At 54.1% G+C, this 14,515-nt stretch overlaps 4 protein-coding genes across 4 annotated transcripts; 2 read left to right on the top strand and 2 right to left on the bottom strand.

Annotated features, from left to right (window-relative positions):
- Nucleotides 1-1,617: 1,617 nt before the first annotated feature.
- On the top strand, nucleotides 1,618-9,518 carry MYCGRDRAFT_65146 (uncharacterized protein; the record flags this gene model as incomplete). Its single annotated transcript, XM_003857640.1, has 7 exons — nucleotides 1,618-1,667; nucleotides 6,025-6,759; nucleotides 6,812-7,405; nucleotides 7,475-7,579; nucleotides 7,652-7,861; nucleotides 7,958-8,442; nucleotides 8,614-9,518. 6 exons carry the CDS (start codon nucleotides 6,251-6,253, stop codon nucleotides 9,156-9,158), a joined length of 2,448 nt encoding a protein of 815 aa, XP_003857688.1.
- A 269-nt stretch (nucleotides 9,519-9,787) lies between these two features.
- MYCGRDRAFT_33257 (uncharacterized protein) lies at nucleotides 9,788-11,071 on the top strand (the record flags this gene model as incomplete). The annotated part of the gene is made up of 2 exons (XM_003857641.1): nucleotides 9,788-10,124; nucleotides 10,197-11,071. The coding sequence occupies 2 exons, from the start codon at nucleotides 9,788-9,790 to the stop codon at nucleotides 11,069-11,071; spliced, it is 1,212 nt and encodes a 403-aa protein (XP_003857689.1).
- Nucleotides 11,072-11,449: 378 nt separating this feature from the next.
- MYCGRDRAFT_32848 (uncharacterized protein) lies at nucleotides 11,450-12,127 on the bottom strand (the record flags this gene model as incomplete). The annotated part of the gene is made up of 1 exon (XM_003855911.1): nucleotides 11,450-12,127. One exon carries the CDS (start codon nucleotides 12,125-12,127, stop codon nucleotides 11,450-11,452), a length of 678 nt encoding a protein of 225 aa, XP_003855959.1.
- A 1,538-nt stretch (nucleotides 12,128-13,665) lies between these two features.
- Nucleotides 13,666-14,112, bottom strand: MYCGRDRAFT_88817 (uncharacterized protein; the record flags this gene model as incomplete). The annotated part of the gene is made up of 1 exon (XM_003855910.1): nucleotides 13,666-14,112. One exon carries the CDS (start codon nucleotides 14,110-14,112, stop codon nucleotides 13,666-13,668), a length of 447 nt encoding a protein of 148 aa, XP_003855958.1.
- Between the last annotated feature and the right edge of the window lie 403 nt (nucleotides 14,113-14,515).

Raw genomic sequence — 14,515 nt, 5'->3', positions numbered from 1 at the left:
AAATGTTATAATCCTAGAATTGGCGTCTTGCGAATATGGCGCGCTAGACCCGATGTGGTTAGACCAACCATTCAATACGCACCGCATGTGATAAACCACGCCATCATGAAGCTCATTATGCATTACCCAAATCTTCCACGAAGCGTACAGTACAGATAGACCTTGCCACTGTTCTTCACAAGGTCTTGATCTGGTATGATCTGCTGTCCAGTGGTCCAGCTTCAACTTCCCATCTTTCTTCCACTTCCAAACCTTCCTCCACCACCCACAAATCTCACACTCTTCCCCGTACCAGTTGCTCCTCCAAAAGACCTTCCGAGTCCAGTGCCGGCGCCTCGTAAAGCCGAAAGCGGCGGAACCTTCATAGCCGATGCAATGCCACCCTGTCGTAGTTTCCTTGCGAAAGGCGTGATCTGCGCAGGGGAGGATCGCTCGAAGACATCAGTATCATCTCCCGCTCCCTGGTCATCGTTCGGTTCTTCTGCCGGTCTCTGCGGCGGCTGTCTGAACCTTGACGCGGATGCTGACGCTGGCGTTCTGATGACAAGGTTCCTGTCAAATGTCATGGGCGCAAGGGGAGCAGGCGTAGGGAGAAGTTGTGGTCGAAAGCGATTGGCTCGACGGGAGCGAGATCGGGACGGCGTACGCATATATGCTGGGGTCGCGGCTGCGGAAAGCGGCATTGTAGAGGACTGAAGATTGATGCCGGCCGAGGGTGGCGTGGCGCGGGCGGGCAGAGGCTGTTGGCGCGAGAGGGGCCGCTCAGCAGAGCGCGCGGCAACTCGACTGGCAGGACGAAGGGACGGACTTGCATCTGGATCTGGCTCTGGCCGGCCATTGCTGTCTTGCTCCTCAATCTCTGCTAGCCTGGCGGCTTTCCTGGCTGCGGCTTGCGCAGCCCAGTGCCGTAGCATGTGCTTGATGTGCTGGTCGCGATTTCTCGCCCACAGTGCATCTGCCGTCTCCGTGCGTCGAGCAGCGGTAAACGTAGACCATTGAATGCGCTTAACCGCACTACGGAGCAACTCCTGATCAGTCTCCCCACGGAAGCGTTGGGCCTGGCTTTCAAGGTCCTCGAGGTCCTCGCGATTACGAAACAGTGCAGCCAAAGCTGAGGTGAGAAGCTTCTGCTGGTCAGACGCTTGGGCCTGAATAGCCAGAGAGGAAAGAGCAGCAGTCTTTTCTCGCCATGAGTCGAAGGCTTGAACGCCAACAGCGAACGTGCGGGCTTGTGCAACTTGAACTGCTTGCTCACGCTGAGTACCAATCGCGGCCGCGCGCTCGTGCAGACTGGTAAGGCATTCCCGAGCAAGTCTTATCTTGACCCGGGCACGAATGTGAGCGTATGCTTCCTTTCGGCGATCCTGCTTGTGCTGTTCAGTCCGGTCGCCCCAAATCTTCAGCGTGCGAGTGGCGAGGCAGTAGAAGCGAGCATCGACAGCCCACTGACCGAGCTTATTCACGTGTTCAGCACGAACTCTCCAAATATCAAGCACGTCTGGTAGTGTTCGACTATTGGAGAACTCTGTCGCAGCGCGAGCGGCGTCCTCATGATTGCGAACGGCGATATTCAACCGCAGCATGCCGTACTTCAGAGTGCGCCAGCGCTGACTTGCGTCAAAATTGGCTGTTGACTGCGTCAGCGCCGCGGTAGTAGTGCGAAGCTTGTCCCTCCACGAGGCAAAAGTCCGCTGCAGAAGTCTGGTGCCACGCACACGCTCGAATATCCTGGCTCTCGTGTGGATAGCCCATTTGTACAGGCTTTCCAGCAGTATGCGCTGATCGATATGTTGACCGATGGCTCGGGTCCGGAGCTTATCGTTCCAGACTGTCCAGGCTGAGTGCAGCACTCGCTTACGGTCAATGTCTGCTGCCTGCCGAGTCAAGGTAAATTGCAGATGCAATATGCTTAAGGCTTTCCTCTTGAGATCGAGGTCGACCTTGATTGACAATGTCGTTGCCAATGGCGAGAGCTTGGCCCGAATGCTAAGGGCCCGGTAGCAGCTGGCCATGAGCTTTTTGTCTTGATGATCCTGAGCGACCACAACTGACTCTCGCCGCTGTGTGAGACCCTGCCCCAACGCCCGCAAGCTCGAGGTCACCAATTTCGTCTCATTCTGGTCGTAGGCTTGATCTTCTTGGTCGTTGTGTAGCTGCAGACGAGCTTTCCAGGAGGTGAATGCCTTTCGCTTGACTGTATTCTCGTGCCAAACCTCGACCCTTCGCTCCCTGCAGAGCCACATCCACTGCCGCAGGTGTCTCTTGGCCAGAGATTCCTTGAAATAAGCTTTTGCCTGCTCATCCAACAGCTGTCGTCGTGCAGTCTTCTGGCGCCATATTGACACGCATTTCCGCATAACCATACTCCGCGCCTTGAGTGCGTTCTCAACAGCAAGCTTCCGCCAGCGGAGGAAGTACCTCACTTTGAGCAATCTCATTCGACATTCCTCGACCACCTCCCGCTGATAGCGAGTAGACTCGAGCCAGTGTGTGAAAGCGTCTCTGAGAGTTTTTTGATCCTTCTTACGCAAATGATAGTCCAAGACAGCATCCAGGACTGCCTCCCTCTCCAGCTCCGCTCGGCGTTCCTGTGCGGCTCGTCTCCGCGCGAGGAAATTCTCGTGCCATTCGTCAAAGGCATCTTTGAGCAAATGTCTGCGATCCTTCGCCACAGCAACTGCGTACAATTGCGATTCAAGCTGTAGACGCTCTCCGCCGAGTCGCATGGCCCGCTCGCGCCAGACCTGAAAGCAGCGTCTTGCCAGCCTGATGTCAGATATTTCCCAAAAGGCCTCGCACCTGTTCATGAGCTCCGCCTCTGGATCCTTAAGCTGCACGACCAGGCTCCTCTCTTCCTCAGACCCGTACTCAGAAGGTGGGGATGCATGTTGTGAAGGTCGTGGAGCTGGTTCTTGGGAAGGGATGTATCCATGACTGCTCGCAGACCGAGCTCGCGGCCGGTACGGAGTATCCCTTCGTACTCGCGACGCTTGTCCTAATTCTTCCTCACAAGCCCGTCCTGGCGACGGCTCTAGCTCATCACTGCGCCATGTCTCCTCTAGATAGACATTGTCAAAGGACACTCTCCGCGAAGGTCGTGATGTCCTTGGCTGCAACGGCGTGGAAAGGATGGACTGCTCAAACTCTTCCAGACCCTCTATCTGAGTATTATGCGCCTCAAACAAGCTCTTCACGAAAGGCCGAAAGTCCGTAGGTTGGCCATCCCGGTAGTATCTCCGCGCTTGCTCGCCCACTTCTGTGGCCCATCGGAAGATCTTATTGTCGCGCTGTTTGTCGAGCCCTTCGAGGTCGAATTGCTCCACGTATGCATCGTATAGCGCTTGAAATGGTGGGATAGTCGATTGGGACGCGGCGAGGCAAATGGCGTAGAGAGTGTTGATTTCTGTAAGTGTGTAAGCTGCTGCGATTCAACCATCCTCCGTGACGTTTCAGCGACCTACCAGCATCGCTCAGTACTGGCAGCTCGCGGCTTTCCCCATTGCCATTCATGTGCGGAATGGGCTGAGGTGTTTTCTGCGCACGCGCTTCGAGAAGTGTCGGGTCATCGGGCGTGAAGAAGCAATAGCATGTGTTGGGCTGTTCTAATTAGATGCGCCTGTGATATGCTTGTTGTATCGTATGGTGGAAACAATTGTTGATGAAGCCGAGAGTTGCGACGCGGCGGGGATTCCATGTTACGCGCCGGAGCGTTGTCATGAATTCACCAGATCGAACTTCCGCTAGCGCGAAGGAGGAATCGACCAATGAGAGATATCCTTGGTCGATGACTTCACGAGTTGGAATTGGTTCAATGCTCATCCATCAGCTTCACCATCGCCATCACACTCCAGAAATGCCCGGACGGACACGACCAATCGAAAAGTTTGCAACGGCGACAGCCAAGTGCACTACTGAGGTTCAACAACTCTAAACTCGGATCGATATACAGTCAACTGAACATTTGCTAGGGAGCTGTCTATGGCAAGTGCGTGGCGGCCAGCTACCAGAACGTCAAGAAGGACATGTGCGCGAGAGAGTTCATGATGCTGAAGGATTGCTATCTCGTATGTCGCTGTCTCTTCTACAATTCCCAGTTTAATGCTAAATTGCATTTTCAGAAGGCCGCTGCGAGGAAGTCCTGAACCAATGACACCCACTTCGCTTCGATCGGAATCACATCAATGACCGACGTGGCCTACTCCATCACAACTTCCATTGAGCGTCCTCGAGATTCTTTCGACACTCGATGCTGGGGATCAAGCCAGCTTCTGTGAAACTCTCATCAAGCTTAGGGTTCTATGCTCTGTAGAGTGTGTCAGCCGTGCCCAACCATGTAAACTAGCATGAATGGCATAGAATATGTCGACATATAGCTTCAACTCTTGAATGTTCACGTTCCGCGTTGTCTGTGCAAGAGTCACTCACCCAGAAGATCAGCGGCGTCGGTAGTTCGAAGCCGTTGCCAGGCCGGCTGGTGTCCGTCTAGTGTGCCTGATTCACATGTCACATGTCACGCGCGCGTGTTTTGAGGGACGCATTGTTCATGATGCAGTCATTCGGAGCGCATGTCGCCATCAGAATCTCAACACGATAACAGTATGACCACTCGATGAGAAGAACAATCCTCCCTGAAGTCAATGTGTTGAAGCAGTGGCGTCGAGTAAGTCGGGATAGGAGCTGTCAAAGGACAAACGCGAAAGAAACTCTGCCCCTGAACTGAAGATCACCGCCCTGAAAAGCTTAAATGCTCGAACAGTGGACGACTAGGATGTGTATACTGGCCCAGAACTTAGAAGCGAGTCTGCCTCTCCCGCGTCTCCGTACTCTCACCTCCTCCTCGTCCATCCTATTCCCTGTCCCTGGTTCAGCAACCTTCACTCCTTTGATTGCTGTTCCGACCCGGTCGTTCTGCTGTCTTTATCCGTTACTGCGACGTTCCCTTTGTTCGCGATCAGAGAGCTTGTGTGAGAGGCGCCCCGCCGAGCACGATCCTTTGCACCGTTCCCCACGGACCACGACAATACTAATAATTTTGCTGCGTATACCTTGCATACTTTGGCTTGGGTCTGCCGGTTCAGACCACGGCCATTGCAGGAGAAATTCGGTTCTAGAGGAGAGGACTACTGAGCTCCCTTTCACCGCAACAATGGCCGCCCACGAGTCAAGAGACCCTTCAGGCTCGCCGGCCTTTGCCAACCCACCAAGTCCGACAATTTCCATTCGATCAATTGCGACCGACAGAAAGAGCGTGGATGGGAAGAACATGGAAACGACACGTGCAGACACGCCGACCTCACACGTGGATAACCCCACAGCCACGAACACAACACCTGCTGTAGACGAGGAGGACAACGAGACACACAAACCTACCGACACTCCTGAGCAAATGCATTCCGATCTTGACAAAAAGCTCGATACACCCATCGTCGATCAACAAACACATCCCGTCTTCAAGACGACGACCACCCTCCACGATCCATCTCTCGACCACCTAGCATCTCCACCTTCGCAGCCGGTGACTCCCAAAGCCTCCGTCTCATCTGCATCTTCCAAGGCGGGCCAGCGTCGCTCAATGGACAGCATAGAGTCAATCACATTATCAGAGCAAAACGAAGCATGCGAAGCCTCGACCCCTGAGCAGGAAGCCGAGCAAAGCGAAGACACACTTGACACACCACGCGTGAGGACGTCACGACGGCACTTGCGAAAAGTAAGCAGTCTGGACATTTTACACAACAAGTGGTCAGCTGTCGTTGGAAATGAGATCGACGGACAAAACCGATCGACCCTGTTTGACACATCCTCCGACTCCCCACAATTGCCCATGTCCGCGTTTCAAGTCCAGGAACATCAAGGGGAGGCCTGGACAAGACAAAGCACCGATCTCGATGCAGAGGATTCCCAATCATGGAGAAGGCCGTCAACCTCCACTCTAGACACTATCGACTTACTTGAGCCAGGCCTCGACACGCCCGTAACAGAAACGAGCCGCAGTTCTACCGACGCGATCTACAGGGGTTCTAGCAGTTCATCAGAAGAGGAGCTACAAGTGGACTGGTCTGCACTGGACAAGACAGAAGAGCAGGAGAAAGAGGACAAATCGATACCAGAAGGTGCTGAGGACGAGTCGACTGCATTTCTACTCGCGAGACTGGAACAGGAGAACGCGAAGTTTGCATCGGACCCGAAGGCTTCGTCAAGTAAGAAGGGCGCGCTAGCGAGGGCTCGAGCAGGCAGTCGTCCACCCAGCATGGCACATTTGAAGAAGCTGGTGGCAGAGCGCGATAGTCCTGCTATTCGACACAGTCTGTCAGCGGATGTGCAAGTCCCAGCAGAGCTTCCGCCCATGACTGAGCTAGAATTCTGGGCAGCCTTGGTGCAAGATTATCCTTCGACCGCGGTTCGGCTGCCAACGTTGACAACGACAAAGATTCGCTCTGGAATTCCGCTGCCACTGAGAGGAGTGGTGTGGAGTTCCATGGCGGGTGCGCGAGAGAAGGTGTTGGAAGATGCGTTTGACAAGCTTGTGCACGAGAAGAGCTCGTACGAAGGTATCATCAACAAGGACGTTGGTCGCAGCTTCCCAGGGGTTGAGCTTTTCCGAGATGCGGAAGGCGAAGGCCAGAAGATGCTTGGAAGAGTGTTGAAGTGCTTTTCTCTGCAGGACAAGGACATCGGATACTGCCAGGGTTTGGGCTTCTTGGTTGGACCACTCCTAATGAACATGGGCGAGCGTGAGGCTTTCTGCGTTCTTGTTCGGTGAGTACTGCGAGCGATGGAGAGTTGTGACACCTGCTGACCTATTTGACAGCCTCATGGATCACTACTCTCTTCGACCATCTTTCCTGCCATCCCTCTCGGGATTACACATGCGGATATATCAATTCTCCTCGCTTCTACAACAGCACCACTCCAAGCTCCACAACCACCTCACGGAATTGGGCATCGAGCCTGCTTACCTATCCCAATGGTTCCTGTCATGTTTCGCCGTCACCTGCCCTCTACCGATGCTTTTCCGTATCTACGACGTCATCTTTGCGGAGGGCGCGAACGAAACAGTGATGCGAGTAGCATTGGCTTTGATGAGACAGCACGAAGAGAGGATGTTGGCCACGACCGAATTTGAGGAAGTAATGCAACTTCTGCTTGGGCGGGAGCTGTGGGATTGCTATGGAGGCGACGCGGATGCCCTTGTGGACGACTTTACCTCTTTAGGGGACATTGTCACATTCGCTCGCCTGTCTGAGCTGGAGAAGGACTTCAACAATCAATCCTCCGAAACCGTTGGTCGAAGTGCCGGATTCTTGCCCGACGTGCAGGCGGCCGCAGGGAGATTTTTGGGACGAATTTGGGCGCCCGGTCACAACTCCACTCCCAGCAAGCCTGTGGTGCCGACCCATGGAGTGTCGCCAAGTGTCTCAAGCCTTTCGCCTCAATCAGCAGAGAAGGAGGTGCAACCTTCTGCCGGCATCAGCATATTTGGTCGCCCTACCAACTTCTTGCGCCGGAGCCCGAGCAAGCAGAGCATCACCATGGCTGCCGATAGCAGCAGTAGCGAGGACAGTACATCAACCGCCGGGTCAGGAGCTGTCAGCATAGCCTCGACTGCTGCGACGGAAATGGACGCACGTTCTGCAGCAATGCGGGAGAGCATTGCAGATTCCGCGAGTCTGCGATCAAAGCCGGAATCGATCATGCCCAGCCACGCCCGAGAACAGCAAGAGCTCAACGCACAAATCGAAGACTTGCTGGTAGCCATCAGCGAGACCCAAAGAGAGCAGTCGCAGCTTGCGGCGATGCTGCAACGGGAAAGGGAGGACCGTAGCGAGGATCATAAGGCAATGAAAGAGCTCATCAGCAAGTTGCGCAAGACGGACTTGGAGCACCGACGGAAGACTATGCCACCACCTCAAAAGAAGCAGGATGTCGACAGCCCGCAAAAGTCTCGGCCGAACAGCGTCTACACTCATGCTGGCAAGGCTAAATCGACCGCATCAGACGACGAGATCTCAGAACTGGTGGAGAAGATGCAAGAGCGACTGCAGGTCAATGTGCGGTTCTCGGCGAATCTGGAAACGAAGGCTCAGCTGCGGACAACGCTAGCCCGCACGCGAGAACAGCTTGTAGCAGCAGAGGCCCAATCGAGAGATTTGATGGCTCGCCTGGACGCAGCAGAAGCTTCCATGTCTTTAGTCCAGTCCGAGAGCGAGGATCTTCAAGCAGAAATCAGGGAGCTTCGCCTCCGCGTTGCGGATGACTTCAAAGCACGTCAGAAGACCGAGTACCACCTGCGAGAACTCAAAGCGCAGGCCCGTACTGTCGAGCGCAATGAGCTCCAGAGCTCGCAGCAAGCACCTACGGTCAATCGCAATTCCAATCCGGCACCGGGCGGTCTCCGCGAACTCCGACTCGGTCGACGAGAATCGTCATCGTCCGTACAGAGTCTACGCTCTCTTCGTTCCCCTCCAGCTCTCACCACCGAATTTGCGAGCTCCGCCGTCCGCGTTGGCGACTCTCCCTGGTCCGGCACGCCTCGCACTTATTCTCCACCTGACGTTATCGCCACTCCGCCCTCTGCCACCGAGCAGCCATTCGGCTCCGCTCTCCCCAAAGAACGCCGCGGCTTCTCCAAGCGCACATCTTCTCTTGCTACACAAGAAGTCTTCGCCACTCCTGAACACGAATCCGTTTCCGAAGAAGCTCTCCTTCTCGAGCTCGTCAACGCCAAAACTTCCGAAGCCCAAGCCAGACAGGAAGTCGACGAGCTCCGCAAGGCACTCTCCGTTGGTAAGAGACAGCAGGAGGCCGCAATGGTACAGATGAGGGCCGAAATGGAGGCTTTGAAGGTTGAGGCTGCGAAAGCCAACGCCGCCGCGGCCGCATGTGCGAAGAGTGGTGACGCCGAGACGACTGCCCGGCCGGAGCCCTCCAGGATGGGCTCGATCTTCAGTCTGCAATCGACGCCATTCTCGAGTGCAAATTCGGATGAAGGAGCGGGTAGTGGCAAAACGACGCCTGCTGCGGAGGACAAGTCCAACGGAAAGAAGGGCTCTGCCACGACCGAGACACCACCTGCTGCTGGCGGCGTTGGAGGCTGGTTTTGGGGGAGGAGAACGGCGAGCCAGTCTGTCAATACTGCGACCCCTGCAGCAGAGTGAGAGAAAGAAGACGAGGACATGAGAGAGGACACAGCGTAAGAGGTGGCTGTAAGAAGCAGGGGGACAAGCACGCTGTGCGAAATGAGAAGGGCAATGTGGCTTCGACAGCGATTTATTCGTTTCACATGATGGATCGTATCGTTCTATGGGTTGTACTTTTGACATCGCGACACAGCGACTATGCATGGGCAATGGGCATGGCGCGTTTGACAGGCATATCGGCGTCTGCTGGAGAATCGAGAGGCACGACCGCCTGGTCTTCCATCTTTTGAAGGCTTCGTAATTTGAATTGTACATATCTTGAGAGGGAAAATAAGAAGAGATGAGTGCTGGACCCAATATGGTATCAAACGCGGCCCTGAAGCACATTGCTGTATGTCACATCCTTCCCAATGCTATCGTCATGGAAAGACTTCTGCGAACCTCCACAGAATAATGAATGCCACATGCCACCACGACTCCGACTGGCGCCTCCGAAAGAGGCATGTGTGGGGTGAATCTTTTTGCCTGCACTTTGATCCTCTGCTTCCGTTGACTTCTCATATTCCACATGTGTCATTGACTCATTTTTCCTCACTATTGTTGCCCTTTTCTCTGTCCTCCAACAGCACTCCTCAAGCTTCTTCAGAATGGCCGACCTCTCGACCTGTCCTCCCCTGACCCGCTCCTCCGTCCAAATCGCTCACAAGCGCATCCAAAGCTACATCCACCTCACGCCAACGTCAACATGCGAGACGATCAATCACATCGCTAGCACGGCCCAAGCATCCCGCACTGACAGTCAGCCCGCTGGCGACGTATCCTCATGTACAGCGAATCCGAAAGTGAAGCTATTCTTCAAATGCGAGAATCAACAGCGGATTGGAGCCTTCAAGGCGAGAGGCGCATTTTATGCGCTGGGACGGTTGATTGAAGAGGAGGGATTGGAGGAAGTCAAGAAGAAGGGAGTTGTGACGCATAGTAGTGGTAGGTACCAATCTTTAATACAAAGCACGTATCTACAAGACACCTTCGTCTGACTCTGCTCGATGATTGTAGGTAACCACGCCCAAGCCCTCGCCCTCGCCGCCAGAACCCACGGCGTACCCGCCCACATCGTCATGCCAGGCATATCCACTCCGTCCAAGATTGCCGGCACGCAAGCTCAAGGCGCGAATGTGATCTTTTCGGGTTCGACAAGTGATGAGCGGGAAGCTGTGGTCGCGGAGCTAATTGAGAAGACTGGAGCACGGTTGGTTCCGCCGTATGATCACCCGGATATCATGCTTGGGCAAGGGACCCAGGCATTGGAGTTGGAGAGTCAGGCGGAGGAGTTGATTGCACAAAATCCAGGACTGGGAGTAAAGGGGAAGAGGAGGTTAGATGCGGTCATTGCGCCGATTGGAGGTGGAGGCATGTTGAGTGGCATTTGCACTGCGTTGCAAGGCACGGGAATCAAAGTATTTGGAGCGGAGCCAAATTTTGAGGGAGCGAACGATGCAGAGATTGGACTGAAAGAGGGCAAGAGGGTGGAGAAGGTCAAGACGTTGACGATAGCGGACGGGCTAAGGACGCCGGTCGGAGTTCATCCATGGGGTGTCATCACAGACAAGAAGCAATTGGAGGGGATCTACAGTGTCAGCGAGGAGCAGATCAAAGCGGCGTTGAAGCTGGCAATGGAGAGGGCGAAGCTGTTCATTGAGCCGAGTGCTGCGGTGCCGCTGGCGGTGATGCTGTACAATGAGGAGTTCCGCAAGCTGGTGGAGAAGGAAGCTGGAGAGGAAGGATGGAATGTTGGTATCATATTGAGCGGAGGCAACACAACAGTGGAAGCTATCGCAAAGCTGTTCGCTGCTCCGGCCAAGGTCGAAGAAAGGGCAGAGGGCAAAGTGGGTATCAATGGCGAGAGAACAGCGGAGAATGTCGCAGGCTAGGTCCTCTTCTTCCATCTGTATTAAAGCCATAGAGAAAGAGTAGATATGCTTGTACAGCTTCGGAGCATGATGCACCCAGCGATGATCGTATCATACATAAGATATCTTTGTACAAGGCCTAGTACGCGGCTGCTCAGGCAAGCCGCCGTCTAGTCCTTCACTGTCACAGCCACAGCGCTCGGCCACGTATTGTTTGTCCGTCGATGGCCATCTCTTTGACATCATTGACTCCTGGGTCGCAAGATGTCTCCTGCTGTGTTGTGGGTGGCCATCCGATCCTCTCCCAGCTGGTCCAAGCATGACTTCGGCGCACCTCTCATTGGCGGGGTTCCTTCTGACTCGCCGATTGATCTCCAGTCGACATGATACACAGCTATCTCAAGCATCTTGTCCCCAAAGCTTCTTTCTCTCCTGCCTCGCCTCGCGCGCCTCCGTCTTCCTGCGTCCCCACCGAGCCTTTAATCTCGCCAGCTCCTCGTCCTGCTCATCCTTGATCTCCGGTGCTGAACAACACAGACTGACGAAGAACTGAGAACATTCGAACTTCTCCGCCAATCGTACTCGCGTCCATTGCCGCGGGTCTTCCTTCCGTAATCTGCGGATCTCTTCGATTTGTTCTTGTGTGAGGTGATACTTCTTCTCGTATCGAGGTCGAACAGGAGGTAGCGATTGGACGGGAGGACCATTCATTCCCAAGCGTTTCGCTGCTATTGATGCAAGTATTGATGTCGGTGCGGCGGGAGAGGCGGGAGTCGTTGTCGACGCGGCAGGTGTTGATGCGGCGGCGCTGTACATTGCCCATCGAGGATCGGACTTGGGAAGGAACTTCGGAGGGGTATCGTATGGACTCGGCGCGCTCGATGGAGGGTTGAAGATAATGTGGTCTTGTGCCTCCGTCTTGGATGGAGCAAATGATGGGTCGACTTTTACGCGGAGCAGTTTTCTCGTCCGGCGATAAGTGGCGGCGTTACGTTGACAGGTGCGGCATACAAAGGAAAAGGCATCGGGAGATTGGAGCGCAGGTCGGACACTCTGCGAAAGGAGTGAGGTCGCCATTGGGAGTGGTCGCGTGTACTGTTGCTGATTCTCGTGATGTTTGAAAGGAGCGAGATGGAAGTGCTTCCTAGATTGAGTTCGAGCATTGGCACAGTGTCAAAAGTCTTTGCATGAGTCCAGAAGTCTTGGACTTTCACTTTCACTCTCACATGGAGCTAGCCCGACTTGGCAGGTGCAAGTCTACTCTGATCTTACCAGAGAAGGGCGACTGGAGATCAATTCTTTGCAGCGTTGCAGTAGAATGTGCTCACCAATCTCATAACGCCATTGAAAATTGTAACGTCAGATCAAAAGATGTCCGCAATGGCTCATCGTCGTGCATTCCCATGGTACGGCCGATCGCATGCTGCTGCATTGCGATTGAAGTGGCAGAAACCTCAGAAATATAAGACTGTTGTCAGTAGACTGCTCAAATCATTCATGCGTTATTACTATCGATCATGTGAACAGGAGAGGTGTTGTCGGAGAAATGGTTTCCGGGACGACAACGTTGCTAGTTGCACAAGAGCAGCCATCTGCTCATGTGCAACAGTCTGGAAGTTAGCTATATATTGAGCGAGTTCGAGCTGGTATCTCATCAACACGTCGCTTAGATACTTTAGAGCTCCTCTCGTTAAGATTAGCGCGTGTCCAATTAAGCCCTCACGGATCCCGACCCCTCAAAGGTCAGGATACAACCCATACGCAGCGATCACCGGATCACCGAAATGCTTGAATTGGGCGAGCGAGTTTATTCCTCGAGCTAAGCTCGTGGTCTTTTGCACTTTTGTTGGTTGTTCGGATGTCTCTTTTTGGTGGTGTATGGTGGTGATATTGGCGTTGAAGGAGGGCAGTGATCTGCTGCTCTTCTGAGAACGTGGGATGTCGCCGGGAGAGAATGGACGAGCGTGCTCCGCCAGGATGAAGAAAGTCTAGGCCGATGCGGGGGTACAAGTGGCATTGCTGGCGTAGGGGCTAGCTTTGACATACGGCGTTTGTCATGTGAAAGGGGATGATCACAGGGTCCAGGGTTCGATCGTAGCGTCCAATTCTTCAGCTGTCTTGGGAAAAATGGTCATCGCGTGTACTGTGGTTGTGGTTTGAGCCATGATCGTCTTCTCAAAACCAACACCGTCCATCATATCGATGACGAGACCACACATCCTCCGACAGGCCAAAGGCTTATGCATGAAACCGCTGGTGTAGTTACACCCGTAGTACCCGGGCGCATGTACGAGACTGCGAAGTCACAGCGGCCAACGTAACAACGACGGCAAGGTTTCGATGTGAGAAGGAGCGTTCTGTTTCAAAGCTTTCGTAGAAATCAAATTACATAGGAAACATATCGGATTGTTGTCGGAGAGGACCATGCAAGAGGACGAGCTGACTTGATTCCTTCAGTTTCGTCGTCCATCATGCTACCCCTGACCCGTTGAAACACATCATACGCTGAAACATAACGCCCGCTGAAACTCCCGGAACGCTGCCATTATGCCACGCCGCCTCCGCTTTCTCCAGCTTGAACCCGCAAAGTAGACGTACGGGACCCGAGCTCATTCCTAGGCCGCCGTCTCCGCCGCCTTCTCCGCCGCCGCCTTCTCCTCCGCCTTCTTCAACTTCTCAGCCAGAGCCTTCCTCTTCTCCTCCTCCCTCTTCGCCCTCTTCGTTTCCGCACTCCCGTCCGCCTTCGCCCTCTTCTCTTGCACAAGAGCCGGACTCGTCTTCATCGCTCCGAACAGCGCTTTGGTACCCAATTTGAACTCCGCAAGGGCTGTCTTGAAGTGCGCCTTGGATGACTTGAAGTCCTCGCGGGCACGGCCGGCGTTCTTGTTGGCCCGGTAGGATCGTTCGGCTTTGGATGCACGCTTGTATGCCGATGCGGACTTTTCGCGCTCGCCAATAAGTGCGAGCTCGGTGGTTGATGGAGCTGGTGGCAATTTTGGGGCGGGTGCCTCGGCTGCGGCGGCATCTTCACCCTCGTCCTTCTTTTTCTTGAAGATGGCCATTTTCAGTCGTCAGGTGCCGAGATCGTCAATTGAAAGTCGTTTGCTGAAGGTGAAGGTAGTCTGTGAAGTTTTCCTGTGAGGAGAAGAGGAAAAAGGCAATCATGCCATGGAAGAGACTTATCTGTGAATCTTGTGAAATGACTCATTTCTAAAGATGTCTGCTTTACGGAGAGCGCTGTCCGACTAGAGGTCTTTCCTGTTGCATGAGCTTGGATTGTTGTTGGATGTCCCGGATAGACGGTAGGTGAGCTAGGGTCTTCCCAAAAGTGAATACCTTGAATCTTAAATCCACGAGTCAGTGCAACGAAAGTCCAAGTTAAGGAAAGCTTTGATGATGTCCAAGCGTCCTGTCGCTGGACAATGTATTAATGGGGCGCACCGCCATCTGCGCAAGCGCAGAATA

This window comes from Zymoseptoria tritici, chromosome 1 (assembly GCF_000219625.1).
Source record: "Zymoseptoria tritici IPO323 chromosome 1, whole genome shotgun sequence".
NCBI lineage: Eukaryota > Fungi > Ascomycota > Dothideomycetes > Mycosphaerellales > Mycosphaerellaceae > Zymoseptoria > Zymoseptoria tritici.
This window is presented reverse-complemented; position numbering and strand designations above follow the sequence as displayed.